The 21,912-nt window shown below is 36.7% G+C and overlaps 3 protein-coding genes across 5 annotated transcripts; all 3 read right to left on the reverse strand.

Moving 5' to 3' along the window:
* Window positions 1-2,025: 2,025 nt before the first annotated feature.
* LOC131790961 (solute carrier family 12 member 8) lies at window positions 2,026-13,525 on the reverse strand. Its single transcript, XM_059108259.2, has 12 exons — window positions 12,492-13,525; window positions 11,057-11,135; window positions 10,729-10,796; window positions 9,650-9,841; window positions 8,889-9,120; window positions 8,109-8,310; window positions 7,245-7,479; window positions 6,241-6,844; window positions 5,515-5,630; window positions 5,073-5,190; window positions 4,517-4,577; window positions 2,026-4,137 (listed from the first exon to the last, which is right to left on the reverse strand). Exons 1-12 carry the CDS (start codon window positions 12,660-12,662, stop codon window positions 3,987-3,989), a joined length of 2,229 nt encoding a protein of 742 aa, XP_058964242.2. The 5' UTR covers window positions 12,663-13,525; the 3' UTR covers window positions 2,026-3,986.
* Window positions 13,526-13,658: 133 nt separating this feature from the next.
* On the reverse strand, window positions 13,659-18,487 carry LOC131790933 (very-long-chain (3R)-3-hydroxyacyl-CoA dehydratase 2). 2 transcript variants are annotated; one of them, XM_066166984.1, is made up of 8 exons: window positions 18,419-18,487; window positions 17,715-17,832; window positions 17,438-17,456; window positions 16,899-16,957; window positions 16,347-16,468; window positions 15,730-15,769; window positions 15,088-15,226; window positions 13,659-14,438 (listed from the first exon to the last, which is right to left on the reverse strand). In XM_066166984.1, the coding sequence occupies exons 1-8, from the start codon at window positions 18,472-18,474 to the stop codon at window positions 14,365-14,367; spliced, it is 627 nt and encodes a 208-aa protein (XP_066023081.1). In that variant the 5' UTR covers window positions 18,475-18,487; the 3' UTR covers window positions 13,659-14,364. The 2 variants fall into 2 exon arrangements, with proteins under 2 accessions (XP_066023081.1, XP_058964202.2); XM_059108219.2 differs by having other exon boundaries at window positions 16,899-16,987.
* Window positions 18,488-19,103: 616 nt separating this feature from the next.
* LOC131790960 (uncharacterized) lies at window positions 19,104-21,542 on the reverse strand. Of its 2 annotated transcripts, XM_059108258.2 has the most exons (5): window positions 21,295-21,542; window positions 20,554-20,625; window positions 19,759-19,852; window positions 19,580-19,650; window positions 19,104-19,375 (listed from the first exon to the last, which is right to left on the reverse strand). In XM_059108258.2, exons 1-5 carry the CDS (start codon window positions 21,460-21,462, stop codon window positions 19,316-19,318), a joined length of 465 nt encoding a protein of 154 aa, XP_058964241.1. In that variant the 5' UTR covers window positions 21,463-21,542; the 3' UTR covers window positions 19,104-19,315. The 2 variants fall into 2 exon arrangements, with proteins under 2 accessions (XP_058964241.1, XP_058964240.2); XM_059108257.2 differs by having other exon boundaries at window positions 19,580-19,852.
* Between the last annotated feature and the right edge of the window lie 370 nt (window positions 21,543-21,912).

A 21,912-nucleotide genomic window follows, 5' to 3' on the forward strand; every position in this document is an offset into this window, starting at 1 on the left:
GGATCATTTTTCTATAAATCTTTGGACAGAAAATGAAATGCATTAACTTCCTACGCATATTAATTCCAGATGTTTTTATTTCGAATTAATTTTAACAATAATTGCAATTTTAAAATGGCACAAATCAATGAGAAAAAAACTTAAAACTAAAAAAGTCATGTGAATAATCTATTTAAAAAATAGAAAAATATATGTTAGAGGGTTAAAAATGCAAGTCCTATGTAAGACAGTTGTCTATTCCAAACGAATCATGAGAGCACCAGTGAATGATGCCTGTAAGGGCCCTCTCCCCTTCTCATCTAAATTTAATTCTATCATGTATATAGACGTTGAGCGATTTGTTTCCAATCAATTAATCTTAGGATTAGCTAATTTTGAATTATTATATTAATTTTAAAGATGTTGGTTTTTTTTTCAAATCATATATATGTTTGTATTTTTTTCTTCTGTTCAAATTTAACATTTACTAATTTTGTGTCCAATCGGAAGCATCGGAATCATTTCAGTTTTCGACGTGTCCCAGACTTTTTATTTTAGCTTTTTTATTCTTAACAGTGGCCAATTTACGTTCTCAACTCAGTTGTTAACACTAAATTACCTGCTATACTCTCCCACCGAAGCAGCAGCACAGTTTCTTCAGAAACTTAGCCCCTTTATCCAGATTTTTTATGTTTGTTTGTTTTTCAGTACATCGGTAACGCGTCGCTTTTAGTTCAAGTAATGTTTCAAACGCCACATCACTTCTGCTTAAGGAATGAATATAATAAGGAATGAATATAATAAGGTATGAATATAATAAGCAGTGGTTCAAGTAATAAGGGACTGAAGTTAGATGCGCGAAATTTAAACCTGCTTTGTCAAGAACGAGCAAACAGTCGTCATCCGTACTCCGAGTCGTAATACCTCTTTGAAATGTGTACTAGGTACAACAAGAGCAGGCCTTTTGAAATCATGTTTTGCTTTTACCAGTTCTAGCAATGCAAGGCCTACCCAATCAGCGAGTTGTGCCAACCTCAATTGCATCTGGCGAACTGAATTATTTTCCCGATTTATCAGCAAAAACTGGTATGGTGAGAAAAGGGATAGTCGTCGTCGATTCAGTAATACAATTTTTCCAGCATATTGATGGTTCACCTGCTCGGAGGCGGTAATGATAGTTACCTTAACCGCGTTGACCTTCATCCTGCATTGATAAAATGCCAACAATAATTCGACTAACTCCTGAAATGTTTACACTAGGTCAAAGTTTGCTTACCTTTGCCTTTCAGAATGTAAAGTCCTGTTTTCCTTGAATAACTGTGAAAAACTGTAGATTGTATGGTACAATACTTAATGATATAAATCACTCGCTATGGCTGGCTCTGGCAGAAAGCGAGTACCTTTGGCCAGGATCGTGACGTCATCTCCTTGTTCATTTCCTTTTGATTGCGCACCGAATTCAAAGAACCGGTAAATGGTTTTCATAACTAAAATAATAATTAATAGTCATATTCATTAATGTCTTTTGGACCTGACCAAACGCCTCAGTTCATACTTGTTATTGTGTATTAAAAAAGGAATTATTTTTAACGAAACTCCGTGGTTCTTGGTACTTTGTCGATGCGCTTTCAATGAACATAAACAAAAAGAAATCTTTACTTCAATTGAAGAAAGATGCACAATTCCTTACTTTACATCACAATTATAAAACTCACATTATGTGCTGGCCAATCCAAACCAGATGTTCCAGGTGCTATGAACAGCTGATACGCGTTCGAATCAGATCAAAACAAGATTGAAGTGCTGGAAATGAACTGGTGGGTGTAGTCTTTTTATACGATGAAATATACATGATCTACATGATCATTTTGTCGGCGTATCGAAGTTTTTTTTTTCCAACTTCATAAAATTTTAAAAAACAAACAGGAGATAGGAGGTAACATTTGAATGAAGTGAAATTCGTTTAAAAAAGCTGAGTGACATATAGGTTATATCCCAGCCAACACCCTTAATAGTTTTATCAATCATTCAGACAACTTGTATAGTCATAATCCGAGGAGTTTATTTCATTCCATTATGAACTTCAAGGTTAACTCTCCACAACAGTTCCAGAGAAAGTTAAAGATTTTAAAACAAGTTTGTTCTTGATCTTCTGTTGTTAAATCTTTGTTCACAAGCAATGTTTAAGCCTATCTATGTGGACGTTTATTATAAGTGCAAAAAGAGAAAAAAGCAAAAACTAATAAGGTGCAGCCGCCGACACCAAGCTCTTCGGAAGATTCTCGACAAATTATTTTAAGTAAATTATTGATTACTTTCTCACGAAAAATTTACATCTAAAACCCTTTCGAGAGCAGCTCGTACCACGCCCTGAAGACGTAGTTTTTTAAAAAAAAATATTGCTTACTGCAAATTCTGTCCGAATTCTCGCTATCCTATGTTGTTTAAAGAATTTCAGCTGCCTTCGAGTTTTGATATGTTAAAAGGCTACGAGAAAAACGGCCGCTCACTTTGCGAACAAAGCATTAACAACAGAAACAGACTTGTCAACTGAGTTCTACTTTAAAACACTTTTCAGAAAAGGGATAAATAGACACCGAAAAAACGTAAATTGATTTGTCATTGAGAACAAAGTCAAAGATGGAAAGGTAACACAAAGAACACTCATAGAATAAGTCAAGAAACAGAACTGTCTTGGATACTAATTTCATATTTTTTTTTTGGAGTTCATGACTTTGAGCCAGTGATTCAAAATGACAAGAAATTAATTCAGTTAATTCAATTTGGGATTCTGTTTCTTCGTGTGTAAAGTTCCTACCTCTACACGTCTTTCGCCCGCTAAATTTTCTCCCGATTGAGCGGTTTACTGTTAAGTGCGAGGAATCTTGATTTTGCTTAAGATTTGCCTCATCGGGCTCTATGGTTCAAATCTCACGCCACTTTCTCGACCAGGTTTGGGTATGCAAAAAATTGATAAAGGAGACTACTAAATAAAAATTCTGCTGTAAAGGCACTCCCACGCGCCGGTTTTCCCGCGCTTGACTAAGGCCCTGATCACAAGTATCTTCTTCGCGTTCTCATTCGTTTATTTCAATGTAATGTCATCATTGATTGGCTACAGTGATCCTTGGTATTCTCCAAGATTTCCATGACGACACTCAACAAAAAACCGCTCTGTAAGCAAATAGAATACCACTTCTACAGAAGTAACAAAAGCCTTGAATAAAAGGACTATTTGAATTTCTCAGCTACAAACGGTCGAAATCAGTAACCCTTGAGGATAAATTAATAAATACCTAGCATTTCCTCAAATGTTTGTCACTCCGTTTTTGTTTAATCTTTTTATACATATTTTTCATGTATTTACCCTTTCAAACAAAATAGGAAAAAAATAAAACTTCTGCACATGTCAATAAATTAAAATTTTCCGATGAAACATTCTTCATTTTGAACCTAAATACACCCTATGGATCTGTTTGGATCGACGGCTTCAGAAAATTAAGTATCCTACAATATAAATAAATTCTTCCAAGTATTTACAAAACAAACCTTACATTCAACCTAATATTTATAACAATTTCATAACCATTTGTATTTTCAAAATTCTTTAAGCTCTAACTCACCCAAAATGATAAATTCCCTTTTACAAATAAGTCTGTTGTGCGTTCAGGTAAACCATTTTTCACTAATTATTCATTCTAATCATCATCATCGCGGGACCAGTAAACTCGAAAATTCAAAAAAATGACTGAGCTAGATTTGTGGCATTTGCGAAAATGAATTGGAACAAATATGTAACAAAAACGATTGAAATTCGACAGCTTTTTAAATAACTAACTAGAACTTAAAGCAGCTCTGTCAATGGAGGTTTCAGAAAAGTGTCCGAAGAAATTATTTAACAAAATGACCATAACTGCACAGTTATTGACTTTCATAAGCGAAGTAACGCAATAAATACTTCTCCGAAAAAGAACCTTTCCTCCTCTTGATCTCCTGACATTATCACGTCATTGGGGTCCGATGCTTGTTACCATAGAGGACTGGTGCCGTTTATCTCGGTACGAAAAGTCTGTGTTCTCTTCTGTCAGCTGATAGGTGGACATCTGATAAGGAATACCGCTGATCGGTACAACGATTTGTTGTTGTGAAGATTCTTTCCTGTTTACAAAGAGAAAAGAACACGGGGGTTTAATACACACCACTGGAGATCGACTAGAGGATGATAATTTACTCTGCCAACCCGAAAACGGATGTAGGTTTTCTCTTCAGTGTCTTTTCGTTTTCCCTTACTTCACAAACAGTTGTGGTTGAACTGAGAACTACACACTTTCTCGCCTCTTTTAAATACGAGATCAGGAGTTCACACGGTCATTTAACGACAGAGTACTTTTTGTTTGTTTGGTTTGTTTTTTGTCGTCATTTTTTCAGTTTCGTCTTTATTTTGCTTTTTTTGTAAGCAAACACTATGATTTTTACATGACTCAAGATAAATTGGAACATAAAATAATTATTTCTAGCATGCGCACATGAAGGTTACCTTGTAAGCTTGTCCCACAAGGATTGAACCCACTTAGAGAACACGAAATCTGAAGCAACTCCTGTAAAGACAAAACAAAATACCACGTACATCACAATGATGATCAAGATGGATTACAAATATAATACAGTGAACTTTGTTATCATTTCGCCATTTAGCCATTTCCAACTAAGTCTGTAATAGATGATGACTACAGTTTGAATTTGAACGGACGATCACGGAAGGAGAAGTAGTCGAATGGCTTGCCTTACGAGAAAGGTTTCCACAGTAAAACCCCATTTTGTTTTGGATCCAGACTTCTTGACGCAAATTTAACTGCGCTAAACCCAGGCCACCGAGTCTTTCGGCTGAACCAGATTTGCAAAACACTAGATTCAAACGTTTCCAAAGCAGAAAAAAATAAACAGCTGCAGATACAATACCCTTATGTCAAATGGTTGAAAAATATTGAAATTTGACCACATTGGAATAATGTGGAGTAGGGCATACGATTCTTCGGACAACAGATTTTCAAAATAATTCACTTCTGTTATTACAAAGGAAAATTCTGGCCTACCTTTTGATAATCCTGGGTTTGCTTGACCAATATATATGTACACTAATAACGCCAATGAGATGTTGGCGAGGGCGTAGCCCCAGTTAATAAGGAACATAATTAATATACTGGCAAACGCCTGCAAGTTAAATACATCAGTTATAAGTGATGAAATCATTGGTTAACCAAAGCAGAAAAAAAACAATCAGTGAAATTTGGCACGAATATTTCAACTAGTGTTTTTTTTCTGGCCCGTTCTTATAGATAGCCTAATAATCCCTTTACGATACAGTAGCTTAATTTCATAAGTTGTTTTAAATCCTCTGAAAATCATGAATTATGAATGCTCACACTCATTGGCTACGAGGTGTGATCTTGGTGTAGAACCAGATCCTCTGAACTGATGTACAAAGAAATACGTAACACCTGGAAAGGAGAATTAACACACAAATCGTTCACTTACCCCAGCTAAAGACACCCATCGATTACATAAATCTGAATAATAAGAAGAGGGTTGTTTTTCTATTTCCCATTTGATCTGATGCTCTTCATTGTAGTACTCCTCTTTTCTTCTGCGTTCTGAGATTTAAAGGCATTAACAATAACATTGCATTACTAGGGACAGCAGTGCAACAAAACTTCATAAAAACATATTACACTCTGCTGAGCCCTACACCACATGTTTACTTGGGAGAAAAGGTTCGACAGCGTGTGAACCGCGAAAAACAACCTCACCAAGCTTAACGGATCTACTTTACTGTTCAGTACATTTTGCACAATTCAGCCTAAGGTTTTCAAATTTTTATTTTCAATCCATTATAACCTCCTACATTCTAAACCATTCTTGCCTCTCGTTTGTTTAATTTAGTGATCTCGGTGTTTGTGTTCACTGTAATTGCAGAGCTAAGAGGAATAAAAGGCCACGCTATATGACCTAATGAGAACCGATAAAAATTGGGCGACTACCTTCCTAAAGGCATGTGCGAATGGAGTAATTTTTTATTAGATTTCGAAAATCCTAAACGTTTGGATATTTGGATCTTTTATTAGCTCTGCAACAATTAGCATTATGCATTCCCATGCAAGGTGACTCGGAATATGAGCTGATAACCAGAGTTAAGAGCGTAAATTAGCACACTAGAAATTCAATATTCGGAGTTGAAAGTTTAATAACACGATTTAACCTTACCTTTAATTTTCTCTCGATCTGCTTCATCCGATTTTCTTCTTTCTCTCAGTGTGTCCTCCTTGTCTTTATTGCTCCCATTCTGCAACAATTTTGTTGTATCCTGAAACACTTCTGTATCCTCTTTTTCGCCATCTTTGCCCTCCAAATTAACTTTCGTCTCTGCTGTATCGTGCTCTGGCATATCCAGTGGCGAGTTGTAATCAAACCAATTGTCATCTTTATTCTTATTTTCCTTCTCCTGAGAGTCATCCTTCTCCATGGCATCTTGCCCGCCAAATTTCACTTCTCCCAAATCATATTTTTCCTCAGAACTGCTGCCGTAACTCAACTTCTTTCCACTGTCTTGAAAGTCAGACGAAATCAACCGACTTTCTGGCGACTTCTTCAGATCCGATGACGGTTTTCGTTCAAGCAATTTCTGCTGTTGTCGTATATCGTAGCTCATGGCCAGTTTGAAGTACGCATAATCAATAGCAGCGTATGTGAGTAGGAATGGCATTGTTACAATAGGAGCTAAAGCGTTCAGGTTACCGATCATTATAAATGATATGGCAATCACGGCCACAAATATTGCAGCTACATACGGCTCCTGATTTGGACCACGCTGAAAATAGAGAGAAGAACGTTTTTGTCAGAAATTAAGAATCCAGAGATCAGTTGTTTGTCGGTTGAATGATTTAAATCTGGTTCTTTAAAGCTGATTGGTCAATTTTGCTGTGATGTTACTTGCAATTGTAAGAGTATTCCTGAAAAACACCCTCATCGGTGACAATGACGTTTACGTTTTGATAACCTGAGTCAAATTAAAGGGTTTTTGGATTGTTATTGGCTGTAATTTCACGCTAAAAGCTAGTTCTAATTGATCATTTTTGATCAGGTTAGGCTGTGCTCTCCCCGCTCACAAAATGGTTCAGTTCGATTCTTTGATTGATATCATAACTACACACACAAATAAAACACATCTTCTTTGTAAATTGCCATCAATTGATGATGAATGTTCTTACCCCTTTGCCGAGTGATTTAATGAGAGGTACAACATTCTCCTTGCTGATGCATTGTAACACTCGCGGGGCTCCATATTGAGCACCAAGACAGGACGAAAGGGAGGATACATACAAACCAAAGAGGAACAGTACACCAACTAGAGACACCTTAGATGCTATCATATAGTCTGTGAGCAAAGCATAGCGGCTGCAAACTGCTCCAAGTAACACAGCAAACAAGATGTACAGCATTCCACTGTTCAGACAAAAAAAACAAACGGCTTTTTTTAATTGAATGAGTTTGTAGATTTGAGAAATCAAAGTCAATTAGGCAAGAGTCCCCGTCATATCCCCATTGTGTACCAGAGGGACTTCCTCTTCAAACAACATTCTAACTGCCGCAGTGAAAACGTTACAAAACAATTGATTCATGCCTCTGCTAGGCTGAGAGTTCGTCAAGGCGCTAATCACTTCCAAAACAGCGAAGGGGGGGGGGGGTCCATATCCGCTTGGGAAGTTAGTAGAGCACTTGGATCCTTACGCATCTTTCGGGCTCTCCAACCTTCCCGCACTGACTCATGAACCACTTGATTATTAAATACGACGAGGTAATAGGTTTACCCTCCTCTTTCCAAGAATCTAAAAGCTTATTCTTTCAAACGATGACAAACAATTTTTTCACTAGTTCGTCCTGAAAAACACTGTTTCATCCAAAATGCATGCCTCGACTGTTTGTGTTGAACTTCTTATCTTTACTAGTTATTACCAGTTAACCCAACAGTGAATTAAAATTGTGATAAGAATATAAATACAGATAATCACTCCAAGGTGTGGCAGTTTTAAGGGGGCACTGTATTATCAAAATAATGTGGAATTTTCTCTGACCTAAATCCTAACGCCGCAAGTGTTCCTGCCGGAATATTACTTGAAGGATCCTTAAGGTCTCCACTCATGTTGATTCCTGCCAGTACTCCTGTTGCACTGGGAAAGAAAACGCCAAACACCGAGAAGAAATTCTGTCCTTCGGAGAACTTGGGTGGAGCATTTTTCTCCATATTTTCCGTTCTGTAGCCAGTGAACCCAGCAGCTGAAAGAGATACAGCAAACACAAAACATATTGGCAAGTGTTTTGAGATCACTACTCTGAAAAAAATGAACCTTTGCTAAGTTTATTACAAACCTTCGCTTCTGGCTATTTATTTGTAGGAACTTAGTTTACCGATTTTGAACAAATAAAATGCGTTTTCTCACTTCTTGAAGAGCAATGCCACTTTGTAGAGATGAGATACATGTGTACCTAACAATACTTTCAAAATGTTATACTAAATTTGAGCTTAAGAAGATAATTTATTAATCTGCATCAAGAATTGGTCTAAAGTATTCATTATTATATAGTTTTCCCCTTAAGCAATTGAAGACAAAGAACAATAATAAGAAAGAGAGTTGTTCTCTAAACATGCCTTTACCTCAAAACAAATAAAAGATTAAGAAAAACTGTTCACCCACACAAAGGTAAAAAAAAAATCACAGTTCATGCACCAAGCCATCAAAAGAATGAACAAACATGGAATAAATTCTAAGTCACTTAATATTAAAGATCATCTCAAGCCAGTATCAACACAGCCTCCCCTCCCCCTGCCTTCTATCTCACTCCCTGTCACTTACAATAATCAGTATGTGCAAAGGTGCCAACAAGGAAGTCAAGTACAGAGAGCATCAAGATAGCAAGAAGGAGAAGCTGCAGTTTGACGACCCATTTGACGCCAGCAAGAACAACAACCAATAGGATGAGAGAAGTGATCAGACCAATCACACGGACTGCCCATGGCCCCTCCCAGCCTGTGGTCTCTGCCAGGGATTCACCAAATCCAGCACAAAATAATGAAATACTAACAGCCTAGTGGAAAAGAAAACAAGAACACCAATTAAAGAAAAATAAAAGCTCCCATGGTGATCAATTTGTTGTTTAATGATATAAAACAATCTTCAACATTGAAATGTGTTGGCTGAATAGGAATGAAGTGCTAAAAGGGAGAGAAAATCAAACCAGATATTGGGTACTTTGAAATTGGAATTTTGTGCCCGCCTCCAAGTTTGAAACTAGTTGTAACCCTTAAAGGTTTCCACTTTCATCTCCATGATCTCCTTGGAAACTCTGTTTTTTTTTTGTTTTTTTTTGTTTTTTTTGTTATGCATAAATGAAAATTTTAATCCTTTTTCTTACAATTCAGAGTCAGGCTAATCAATTGTAGTGATTGCAACATTTTGACTGCTATACTGCTGGTCTTTGTCAGGTCAAAAGTTTATGTCTTGCTATTTACAGCATCTTGGTTTGTTGTTGTTGGTGTTTTTTGGCATGCTGTCATTGGAGCATTTTGATCCTCATTATTAATAGATGCAAAAGCATCAATTCACCACCAACTCACCATTCCAAAAGAATAAAGAATTCCAACAGTTCCTCCACTTCGCTGGCCTAGAACATGCGCTAAGAGGAAGTACACACCACCGCTTTCCACATGACAGCGCTCACACACACCAATGGCTGATAGTGCCGGAGCCAGAGCAACCAGCAGAGTTAACACAATAATCAATAATGACAGCCCAATGCCAGCATTACCCTGTTAGTAATAAAAATAATGAAAAGTAACCATTTAAAACATTGAATTACCATTCATGCATTACACCATTTACAAATAGTATAAGTATATAGAAGTCTGTTGCACAAGTCAAAAAAAAATTAAAATAATATTGTAAGTCTTTCTCATCTGGTACAAAACTATGTGAGATCATCTGGGATAAGACTTTTTTCTCAATTGACCAACTTGAATCAAATGGTTACATCACTTCAGACTTAAGGTTGTTGAAAGACTAATCACTTTCACTGAAAATACAGGCCTCATTGATACAGTCTTCCCTCACTGGGATGATCCATAATTTTCATTTTAAGGTGGCTAGCATCAGTGAGCAAAGATCCTTCATTTGACAAGGAAATGTACATACATGTACATGTCCCTTAATTAAGGATATGATGTTTGCAGGGGCTTGCAAAGGTCTCCTTCAGGACTGGAGGAATTGAGCAGGTGCAAACTTATCAAGAAAACAGTCAGTCTAATTGTATGAGGCACTGACAATTGTTTTGTCCCCCGGCCCACACATGACGAAGGGCTAACACTCGAAACGTCAGCTTTTTTACCCTTTATGGTGGCTAATTTACATTTTCAACCCAGTTGTTAACACTAAATTACCTGCTATACTCTCCCAATGATGCAGTACCACAATTTTTTTAGAAACTTACCCCTTTATTCATTTCCCTCAAGGGCACAGATGTCTGTTTAAACACTAATAATTATCCTTTAAATCACTGCTCAATAACAACTATAGAATGACAAAGCCTGTCCTAATTCAAGGTTACCTTACACCTGGGCTTGTACACATCACTTATGTTTATTGTTTATTGTGCACAGTGTTGATGTATTATAAGGAATTAGATATCATAGGTACATACCACCATCCATCCTGTTCTGAGAAATATCACCACACCAAAAATGTTCAGCATACATGATGTAAATACACCTTTGATTAAAAAAAGAAAGTAAATTAAATTAACTGTTTACTAATTACAAGCTTAAATCAGCTAACTTGAAACCTGTGGACTTCATATGATATATCAATGCATAGAAGAATTTCACATGATTTGTCATGATAATTACACAAAGAGTATTAGGAAGCCTTGCAAGCTGAGTACCCATACCTGACCACTAAATATTTTAATCACTGTAACAAGTGTCAAGCATCTATCCACTTTATTATATTCCATGAATGCAAAAACTCACCATCCCATGTTCCGAATAATACTGGCTCTCTCACAAAGAAGTTTGCCTTCCACCATGGCTTCTGAGACACTTGATCCCTCTTAATGCAATTTAAGAAATTTTTAAAAGTTTAGCAACAATTATTCATCAAAGAGGAACTGAATGGGGGTGAATATATACCAAGCTAGGAAGCAACAATGTAAATATTCACCACTTTCACAGAGACTGATTTGATTTTGTCTCTTCAGCTCATTGGAGGCGAGTAGTACTTGCCAATCACTTCTGAACATACTAATAAAGCATGCATGAAAAGTACTTCTCACCAGAGCTAATGGGGTATGTATTAATTAAATCTCATTTGTTATATTGGTATTTATATCACAAGCTGTCTGCCATCATGTTGTTGACTTCGACAATACAGCTCCTTTGCTTTCACTTCTACAAGTTGTCTTGTCAAAAGGGTCAAGTATATCTTAAGAGAGATTCTTCTGCAAATCACTAAACAGCATAGATCGGCTAATTTCTGACTCAGTTTTAAAAGCTCTGGTAGACAGCACGTATGTTGCCGTGGGCCATTTTGGGGAAAAAAAACTCAAACCTTATATCGACTGAGAACTGTTGTTCATCTGCATCTTTCCCTGCGATCCAGATATTTTCCCAGTTTTAAAGGATAAGCCGATATAAGGTATATAGGGTTCGTTGTTAAAAAGAAATTTCAAGAGCGGGCAATGTCAGTGCGAATTCGTTCTTCTTGATCGAATCGTACGAAATTTACATCTTCACGCTGGATAAAGTTATCAACTTGGTTCCAAGCTACTGGAGCGAATAAAAAAAATACTCCTTTTTTTCATCATGACAAATACATACAAAAATAGTATTGAGTTCATGAAATCAGTAATCGCTATCGAAGTATATAATTTCAAATTTTATTAATTTCTGATCAACAATTCATGTCGGGTAAAGGAACACACCGATCAAGTACAATCTTGTTTACTTCTATTTTTTTCTTGAATAAATTCGTGTCTGATTAAAATTAGATCAACCGTGAAATTGCGGACCTACCATGTAAATGCCACGAATGGAATATATTTTTAAGAGTCTTTCTTGCACTTATAAAATCAAAACACAAATTGAAAAACCGCCGGTATTGAAGCCAGCTGTCGAATCACGCAAATGAGAGGAAGTATGTGCATTTACAAGAAAACAAAAATTAAGTTAAATATCAGATTCGAATCTAAGCTTATTATATTTCCCCTTCAAAATCTTGCCTTCTCCTTTCGAAATGTTTTTCGTAAATAACTATTCGTTTGAAATAACAGCTTATTTACCCCTCAAGCTACAAAAATCCTTTTAATATGCAAATGAAAGTCGTTCCTTCGAGCGAGAACGGATGATCAAGAAATTGACAACAAAAACGAATTTTCCTTTCGTTTCCCGCCATTTTTTCCATACGAACCTGATCTTCGTCAAAGAGATCTTTGACATTCGGATTACCACAAGATGTACTTCCACTGGCTGTTACTTCTACCGATTGATCACCGTGTGATCTTGGAGGAGAAGGCTCTGATCGCCCAACAGGATCCAAACCAAATCTACTCCAATTTACATTATCTTTGTTGTCCGTCATTGTCTTGCCGCAGCTCTGGTGAAATACTTCCCTTGAGTAACAACTTGAAATTCACTGTAGGCCCAAGTACGCCCATGAAGGGTAGAATTTCACTCAGGGCAAACTAATCATCGGAGCCACGATAAAAAATTTCGAATTCGCATAATTTCTGTTGACGGAACAAACACCGAACACGCATGACAATGGTAGCTTCATTTGAATGACAGCTTTGCCAATGAAAGGTCGCCAATAGTAACCACATAAAATGTACGATTCACCCTAACAAAACACCTGTGTTTGCAAACCTCCCTTTGATTTACGCTCAAAAGTAAACAAGTTAACTTTTCTTGGTCGCAAAAAGAAACAGAGCTATCATACTGCTATCTAAAAAAAATTTATTTTGTTGCCGGAGAACAGAGGAACCGCAGGCAAAAAACCCTTTTGTGTTTTTATTCCTTTTAAATTTTTCCTTTATCTATTGAATCGAACAACGTCGCCCTCGTTCCAATGATGAATAAATTCAAACTGTCATAATTTTTAGCTTTAAATTTCTCACAAATCTTAAACTTTGTATCAGCTACGTATTTTATCAAGTTTCCTCGATTCCTCGTTGCAGACTCTCCAAGTTTGAAAATATTGAAGAAATTTAATCAGTGTTAGTGAAATCCTATTGGGATTAAAACGCTCTTTATTTAAAATAGGTGGGTCTACTCAAGCGCAGTCAAGCGATGAGGTGCAAATTTCCAAACTTACAAAATTTAAATTAATCTTCCTTACCCCACCTACTACTCTAACACTCTATTCGCTGTTTCAGTTTTCAAACTATCTGCTTTAAACATTATAATTACTCAATTCTTTAGACATACAAAGTGCGCAATCAAATTCGCAAAAAAGAAAACAGTTAACGAGCAACGTGTTTTAATTAAAATAATCTATGCGTCTAGATCTAAAATTTCCAAACTAATGGAAAACGCATGGTCTCGACAAATTATTCTGACAAAAAAAAACAATTAAAACTACTGTTCCCAAGGCTCTTTTATTAAATGTATTAAATCAATAAATTACATCTCGTAGTTAGCAAAAATCAAAATAATATCTTTGTTTGAAAAACATATTCAGAATTTTCAAAATATATTTTATTATAGACACGTTTATAGGCCGCTTGCGGGCAAATTAGCTTCGAGTGACAAATATGACTTTTGTGAAAGTCTTATTCGTAAGTGTAACAGAACTGTTATTTTGTTCCCCTGAACCGTTCGCAGCGCTAAAATGAATCACATTTGTTTTGGAAGCAGAGAACACACAGAGCTAAATTTTGCACACACCAACTAATGTCACTTACTATGTCCTATGTCACTACTACGCCGAAAGTTCCGGTACTCACCGATCCCGGAAAATGATTCTTGTTCGCCGTGTGTTCATTCAAGATCGAGATACTAATAATTTTAAAATTAATACGATAAAAATAACAGATATTATAACAATATGGAAATAACTTTTGAGCTGCATGTATAACCCAAACAACTGTTGCTCAGAGCATGGCTTGGGGCCGTTAGTTACCGGAACTTTCGAAACACGGGCCAAATACACAACAGTTCAACAATCAATCAACTTGTGGCTTGACACCGCCGTCACTTAGTGTTAAAATCGAAAAAAACAAATTAACAAACATATCTTGACTTAAGTTCCTCCCGCCTTTCAACTGGACGGTTGAAGCCTCAAGTTATTGCGGTTTGACTTTTCCACCAATAACCTTCTTTCTTTGTCGGATCATGTGAAAATAAAGTTGCGGAAAGACTGAAATTTAAGTAAATAAAAAATTCATCAGCTTTCGTGATTTTCTTTTCATTTCTTTTTAATATCATTTTCTATGGCGATAAATTTATCAACAGACACTTTTCGCTACTATTGCAAATTCTCAGATTCCAAGGGATATCGACCGCTACGGTGAATCTCCCTGTTAACAGCGTGTTTGAACAATTTCCGGAGAGAAATTTTAATTGCAATGTAGTTTAGGTTAACCGATTGGACTCCTGCACATAAATAATGTACAGCCACCTTGATAGGGTTAAAGTTCTTAAGGTAAAATTGCAAACCAAATAATATTTGCCTCTTCCCAAACCTGTAGCTTTTTAGCTGTTTGTACGTAGTAGAGTCTTACTGGTATCTAGGAGACAAGGGCTCGATCCCCATCGGAGACCGTATTTTTTTTTTTTTTTAAAAGGCTTCCATTTCTACTATTACTTTCCTTGTAGTCTAATTAAATGTGTAGTTTCCTACACTGTCACGTAACGCCAACCCTTAAAAGGCAAACATCCCGAACGATTGTCACGCAACGCGCACCCCAGAGAACAAAGGCTAAGAAGGAGACCTAGATATAGGGATCAGTTTGTCCAATATTGGAAATCCCTCTAAAATTTTAATGTATGGACACAAAGACACTTACTTGGAATATACGAGAACATCACCACGATCAGGAAGAGATGATAATCAAAGGAAAAATTGAGACAATTTGGCATGGACACACTGTACAGACCAGACTTGGAAACATGACCAAGAGAGGAGTATATTGTCACCAGTTCACCCTAAAGACCGCAGTAGGAATTAATATAAACATCAGAAGATTGATTAACTGTACAAAACAACTATGATACAACCATACACAACATCTTAACCCTTTAGCCACTAAGAAGTGATTGGCGTCAAATTTCTCCTCACAGTATCATTGCTAAATCAAACATTAAGGTCCTAAGAATAAAGGAAATGATCACCAGCAAGAGAAACTCTTGATTATAATATCAATTCTCCTTCTCAGCACCTTACAAATTGTGTAGATAACAGTATGGAGAACATGGAGGCTGTTAGGGTGCAAAGGGTTGACTGATAATTAATTGAGATCTGATTGGTTCATTCAGGAACTAAGATACCTAAAATTTCAAGTACACATTAAAATGGTGAAGTACACATTTAAATGGGGAGGTGTTTCAAATGATCATGATGAACTGACAAACAATCTCATCTGAACAGGGACAAGACTTTCCCTGAAAAGTCTTCACTCTCATAAAAATAGAACTTTAATTTTACTCACTGTCACGCCAATGGGATAGAGGAAAAAAAAGAAAGTATATCTGTGTAAAAAGCACACAAAAACATGTTGTAGTTTAAGCCACTTAAATTATTTTGTAAGTAAGTTCCAATAGGGGCCTGTATAAAGGCTTTACTTTTTACTACTAGGTTCCAATAGGGGCCCGTATAAAGGCTTTACTTTTTACTACTAGGTTCCAATAGAAAATATAATTAATTTAGCAAAAAACAACCAAAGGAAAACCAATACACTCTAAGATTATCAAATATTTATTTCAACAGGTAATTGAAAAATACTCTGTGTGGGCAATCGCATCTGAGTAGCAATTTCCTCTTTTTACGAGCTTGCAAAACAAATGATGAGAAAACTTTTGATGAAACTATAGTGTATACACCTACAAACTGTTAATTATTTCACCCCTAGGAGTGACTGGCCTCTAATTTCTCCATACAGTATTTACTTGTAATCAAGTGCATAGGTCATGAGAATAAAGGAAATGATCACAAATCTGAAAAGCTCCTGATTGTCAAACAAATTCTCCTTGTCAGTACAAGAGGAAAAGTAATAAGAACAGTGTGGAGAATATCAATATTAATGTTAGTGTGTAGAGGTTAACAAACCTGCACCACTGAAGTATGTAGGGCAAACTGTCCAACAAGGAAAATGCATAAAATGAATAGCGAATAACCTCTGTGATGGACCAAGCTAAAACAAACCCTGCCACACCAGGATTGTCATGAACCTAAAGCACAGAAGAAAAAAATAATTTAACTAATAAAATACCAGTAACCTCTAAATTAGATATATTGACCCACGTTATCCCTCACCAAATCATATTGATATTTATTGATCTATCATCTGTTTAAACCTTTACACATAGCTGTTTAATCTCACCTCAAAATGGATGGGGAAGGATGGGATTACTTGGGGCAGTTAAGGCAGAGGAGAAAAAGATAATTTGGTTTTAAAACTGAGTTAACAATGTAAATTGGCCACAAGTTCTTAAAGCTGAAGTTTAGAACATTAGCCCTACATCAGGACAAATATAGGAATCCTTCATAATACTAAAAGCCAAAATTAGCTACTTAGCAGTGGGGCATATGCATGTAATAATAATCCCCTGAGCTCTACGCACACTAAGCCAGCATAATAAAGATTTGATAGATGCTTACTTGAGGGACACTGTGAGCCACTGCCCAGGTTAAAAAGAGTCTTGAAGCTACCTGAAATGCTGTAAGAACAACTGAAGATGGCACTATACCTTTGTGGGGAAAAAGAACACCATTGAAAGTAATTCTCATCTATATCCCAGTACAGGGACAAGGCTTCTCTTCTATTTGATTTTTTTTTTATACAAACATGCACATAATGTTTCAGTGAAAAGAGATGCTTAGAAGCATGTATTTAAAACCTACACCAAGGTTTGTAGCTATCTTTGCTTTTTTTATTATTGTTATTACTTAGATCCTGATTATTCTCTGTATATTGTACCAAGAAATAAAAAAGCTGCACCACTTGCAAAAAGGGAACAAATTTCTGGCACTGAATAAAAGTATCCCATAGTGACAAACCCTCCAATGAGAACAGAAATATTTTTCTTATCTTGCCTAGTACATAACAGCTTGCAGCCTAAGACAATACATGTAGAGCAAATGGGTAAAATATTTTTTTAAAAAAATGATCAAATTTGCTCCTATATAATCCTACATACCTACTGCACAGTGTAATACCTGGAACAAGAGGAAACAAAAAGTCATGTTAGACCTATACTATACCTCAAAAAAGCACACTTCAAGATACAAACTTTCAGACTTAGGAAATCTAGCTTACAGCAAGAAAGGTTGCCTTACAGGTCCTTAACTAATCATTTCTTTTAATGTTATTTCAATTTTGTGTAGAATGTTACTTTTTCTGCAATCATGACTACACAGCTAAATTAAATGTTCTAAGTTCTAAGTTCTGTACATGTATGTTTGACAATCATTCACCTCTAGGATGGCTGCAGATTGAAAAATCTTGAGGGGTTTTTCCACCGAGTTGTAAAGCCCAATATGAGTATTCTTCGTTGTCAAGTGCTGTACTGCAAGGACAAGAATCACACCCCATCTACAGAACAATAATTTTAAAAAAATCCCCAAATTAATTGATTTCCAACAATTCTGTTCGAATAATTCGCTCATACCCCCATATTTAGTAATACCAAACTAATAAACTTTTATGTCAAAGCTCTCAGGGACTTAGAATGGATTTCATTTGGCGCACACAGAAGGAATTATTTTATTCACGCAATTTGGCAATGTTGGCCTAAAAAAAAAGTTTAAAGCGCGTGACGATCTGCAGACTGAGGAACAAGAAACAAACATCAGCTGACATATTGTATTAAGTAATAAATATAATGATTAAATCAAGGATTTACTCAGAAATCACTGGAAAACTTATGCCTGACATTAAACTTGGTTTCAGCAGTCGCAGGTTTTAGTTTGCTGAGAGCTATCAATATCTTTTAAGCTGCACTAACGAAAAAACATTACAAGTATTCGCACTCGATCAAATCACAATAAATGGAAGCTCAGCTGCTTACGCGTAGGTTTTCACCAAACATAAATCACAGAAAGTACTATGCACTAACTATATTACACTCAAGCCTCTTGCCATAAACAGTAAGATGACAGAGAAGTGATCTGATCCTTACCCTAGCGTCAGTACAACATTATAAAACACCAGGTAAATCTTCACTGGCGCCACCATATTGCAGGAGAGCTTAAGAGAGAAGCCTGGAGTAAAGTCCACGCTTGTTCATTAATTATCACCCTCGGCGGTGGGGGGTGGAGGGGGGAGAATTTTGGCGAAAGGGACTAGTGGAAAGTTGACTGCCAATTAACTGTCAACGAGAGGGGGGGGGGGGGGGAGGGGGGGAGGCGTGAGAATATTGCAGAACCATATGAGGGATCAGGAAATTTCCTCGAGAAATAACCAGAATTTTCCACCCTTCTTTCCCAAAGGCGATGAGTAACGACCGTTCACTTAGTACAGGAGCTCTCCAAAATCTGGTAAATTTTTTTCAAGGCCTACATATCAAATGGTGTCCTATTTTAGAACGTGCCGAAACTTTAGCTGGAAAAATTACAGGTGATGCGAGTATCATGCATTAGGCACGCGCCAAAAATTATGCCAAACAAGTAGCGGACTCAGAAAGTTTCTCACAGGTTTGCGAAGACAAAGACAGTTTGCCCTCAGCTGATGTTATTTCTTTTTATTTCATCATAATTTATCTTCGTTATTCATCTACGCTGGGTTTTTCTTTCTGGCATCACATGCAAGGCGTACTGAATTTGGGCGGGGTGCAACTCAAATGACGCCCAGTGTACAACCACATATACATCAATTATATTTTATTAATCACAATATTCTGTTTCATGGCAAACTACAACTAAGCCAAAGAGACTTCTATCTGTGTGTCGAACTGTGTTAAATAATTCCGCTGAACATTAACAAAGGAATGAGTTCGAACTGGAGCCGTTTGAAGCTGCTATAAACATTCGATCATTCGTAGAGCTTATTTCAATGCTGTTTTACCGCCAAGAAAAAATTAGCATTGTACGTATTCGTTGGCGTAAGAGCACGGTGCATTCTCTTGAATTCTCGATTTCTGTTGAAACGCAAATAAACAAAAAGTCAATAAAAACATAATAACCTTAAAATCAGATAAAATTTTTTTTCGAATAGTGGAGCGAAACTTTTAAAAAAATCAATCCATTACAAGTCAATCATGACCCGCAATTGAGAATTACCCTTTTAGCGTCTAACTTAAAACGAAAACCACCAAAAAATCCAAAAAGCATTTATATCTTACCGGCTTCTTTTTGAAATCTCGTCTGTAAGCATATGTAAAGTATGCGATGGAACCGAGACATAGCAAAAACTCTAAACAGGAAAAAATGAACACGAATGTGGTTAAGGTTTTGGTTCGTGTAACATTCTGATCAGGAGTTCTGTTGTAGGCATACCAACTGAACGATCCGACCTCTTCACCTGTGAATACCGTGTGTACTGCCATACTGTAACAGACGATCAGCATTGTGGACAGGAGTAAGGATAATACTGAGAATAACAGGAAGTCGATCAACTAAAAATTAAAATGAAAGATTGAAAGAGTGGGACAAAACATTAATAAACCCAACAGTTGATTAATTCCAAATCATTATCTCAGATAATATAATAATAACGGAGCTCGCAGAGCGTAGCTCCATAATTATGCAAAATGGTAGTAACCTATCAAGCCGAAAAAATTTGGACTTATGACCGTGCGGGCGTCTGTACAAGATGCTACTTTTAACATGCGTGGTCAACTGTACCGCGGGCACTCCAACGCCACGGCTTTGTTCAGTAGTCCAGTGGTCAGTGCACTGGGCTCAGAGTCGGACGACCTGGGTTTTAGTCCTGGCCGGGGCAAGGCGTTGTGCCCTTGAGACGTGCGGGAAAAATAATGCGAGCAAAAAAATGCGAGCTCCGCTTTTAGGCTTGGCTAAATCTATGTACTAGTAGCACTAACTCAGTAAGAACCTCGTTGATAAAAGAAAGCGCCAAAAATACTGATTGGTTTTTTTTAAAAAACACAGAAGAAATTTTCAGTGAAACCAAGACTACTAAAAAGCAACACCAATTGATAAAGAGACAAAGTGAAAATGGGGGATTTCATCCGAAGGCCCGTGAGTCTGAAAACAAGGCAGCCTGTACTTGAATCTTAAAAGCCTTTTTACCGCAATTAATATTGGCAGTGTGTTATATATAATTAGGTAAACTAAAGTCTGGTCGACTGCAACTTACATAATACTTTTTGGAGTTTTCAGCGTTCTCCATGTTCGAATCCAAAACTGCAATAACCCCAGTGGCAGCAATCTGCAAAAAGAAATTTTGGGATCAGGGCAGTTACCTATGAAGGCTGTTCATTTGTTTAGTCATCCATTCATTTATTTTTTAACTTTGACGGATGTACCTAACTGAGATCGAGTCACTTTGCACAAGTTTTTCTTGTTTTTAAAATTAAAATTCTATATTTTTTATGTCTTCAGTGACCTCGCCAGTTATACCACGGTGAAACTGAAACATACAGAACAATCGAGCGCACCATCGTTGGTACAGTTTCTCGTGATGATCTCTTTTGGGGTATTTGATATGCTGGTAAACTCATAAAAGTGCGATGTAGATCTGTTTTACGTTGTTTTTGCATTTACATATCACAGAAGGGTAGTCATGCGTTTTATGTCGATTTCTCGAGAATTTTCTTGTGTTGCGATATTTGTTTATCTTGCTTTTTAATTTAGTTAAGAGATAATGTGAAATTTGACACATCCGAGAGTAAAAAAAGGAGTGATGCCTAGCGAGAACTTAAAGGCAGCAATCATCAACTGATCTTGAAAGAGCTCTTTTCTTAAATTCATATTCTATAACTTTGATCCGCGGAAAAGTGATTGATCATCAGTATGTCAATACAACCACGACATGCCAAATCATTAACTATATAGTCATCCAAACACCATTCCCCATACATAAATAAATCTCACTTACTATGACTCCAATCCAGATTGGAAGAAGCATTTGGCTGGTCCAGTGATCAACCACAAGCCTTACTAAGATTCCCAGCACAATAAACAAGCCGCCAAACATACCATGAATAACACCTAATAACTTCAGAACACCGTCAAAGTAAACTATGGCTCCATCTCTAACACCCATCTTATCTCGTGAAAGGAACTTTCAATTACTTGTTTAGTCGTTCATTTGTTAGTACAGCTGTACGATTTTGTTGGGAAGAATGTGCATTAAAATGAGATCATTACATTAAAATAACAATGTGTGACGTCTGTGTCATGAGGGACCTCGTCATAATTAGTTCCAGTTCTTGAACATCTTTCTTCTCAAACAGTCGTGCTCATACATCCCTTTCGCGTTGATTACCTCGGGTCTCAAATGTGAGGAATGTTTTTCGTCACAGGAACCCCAAACTGGCAGACAAAACATGTCAAGAGTTTAGTGCAGAGATTCAAACTTTTCGATTTCATTAACTATACAAGTGGCAAAGGACATAATTCGAGAAGCAAGGGATGGTAAGAGGGGACATTCCTTTTAACCAATCACATTTCATGTTCCCATGCATTTCTCGGCCGTGCGTCACTTAGGACACCT

Source organism: Pocillopora verrucosa, chromosome 5, assembly GCF_036669915.1.
Source record: "Pocillopora verrucosa isolate sample1 chromosome 5, ASM3666991v2, whole genome shotgun sequence".
Classification (NCBI taxonomy): Eukaryota; Metazoa; Cnidaria; class Anthozoa; order Scleractinia; family Pocilloporidae; genus Pocillopora; species Pocillopora verrucosa.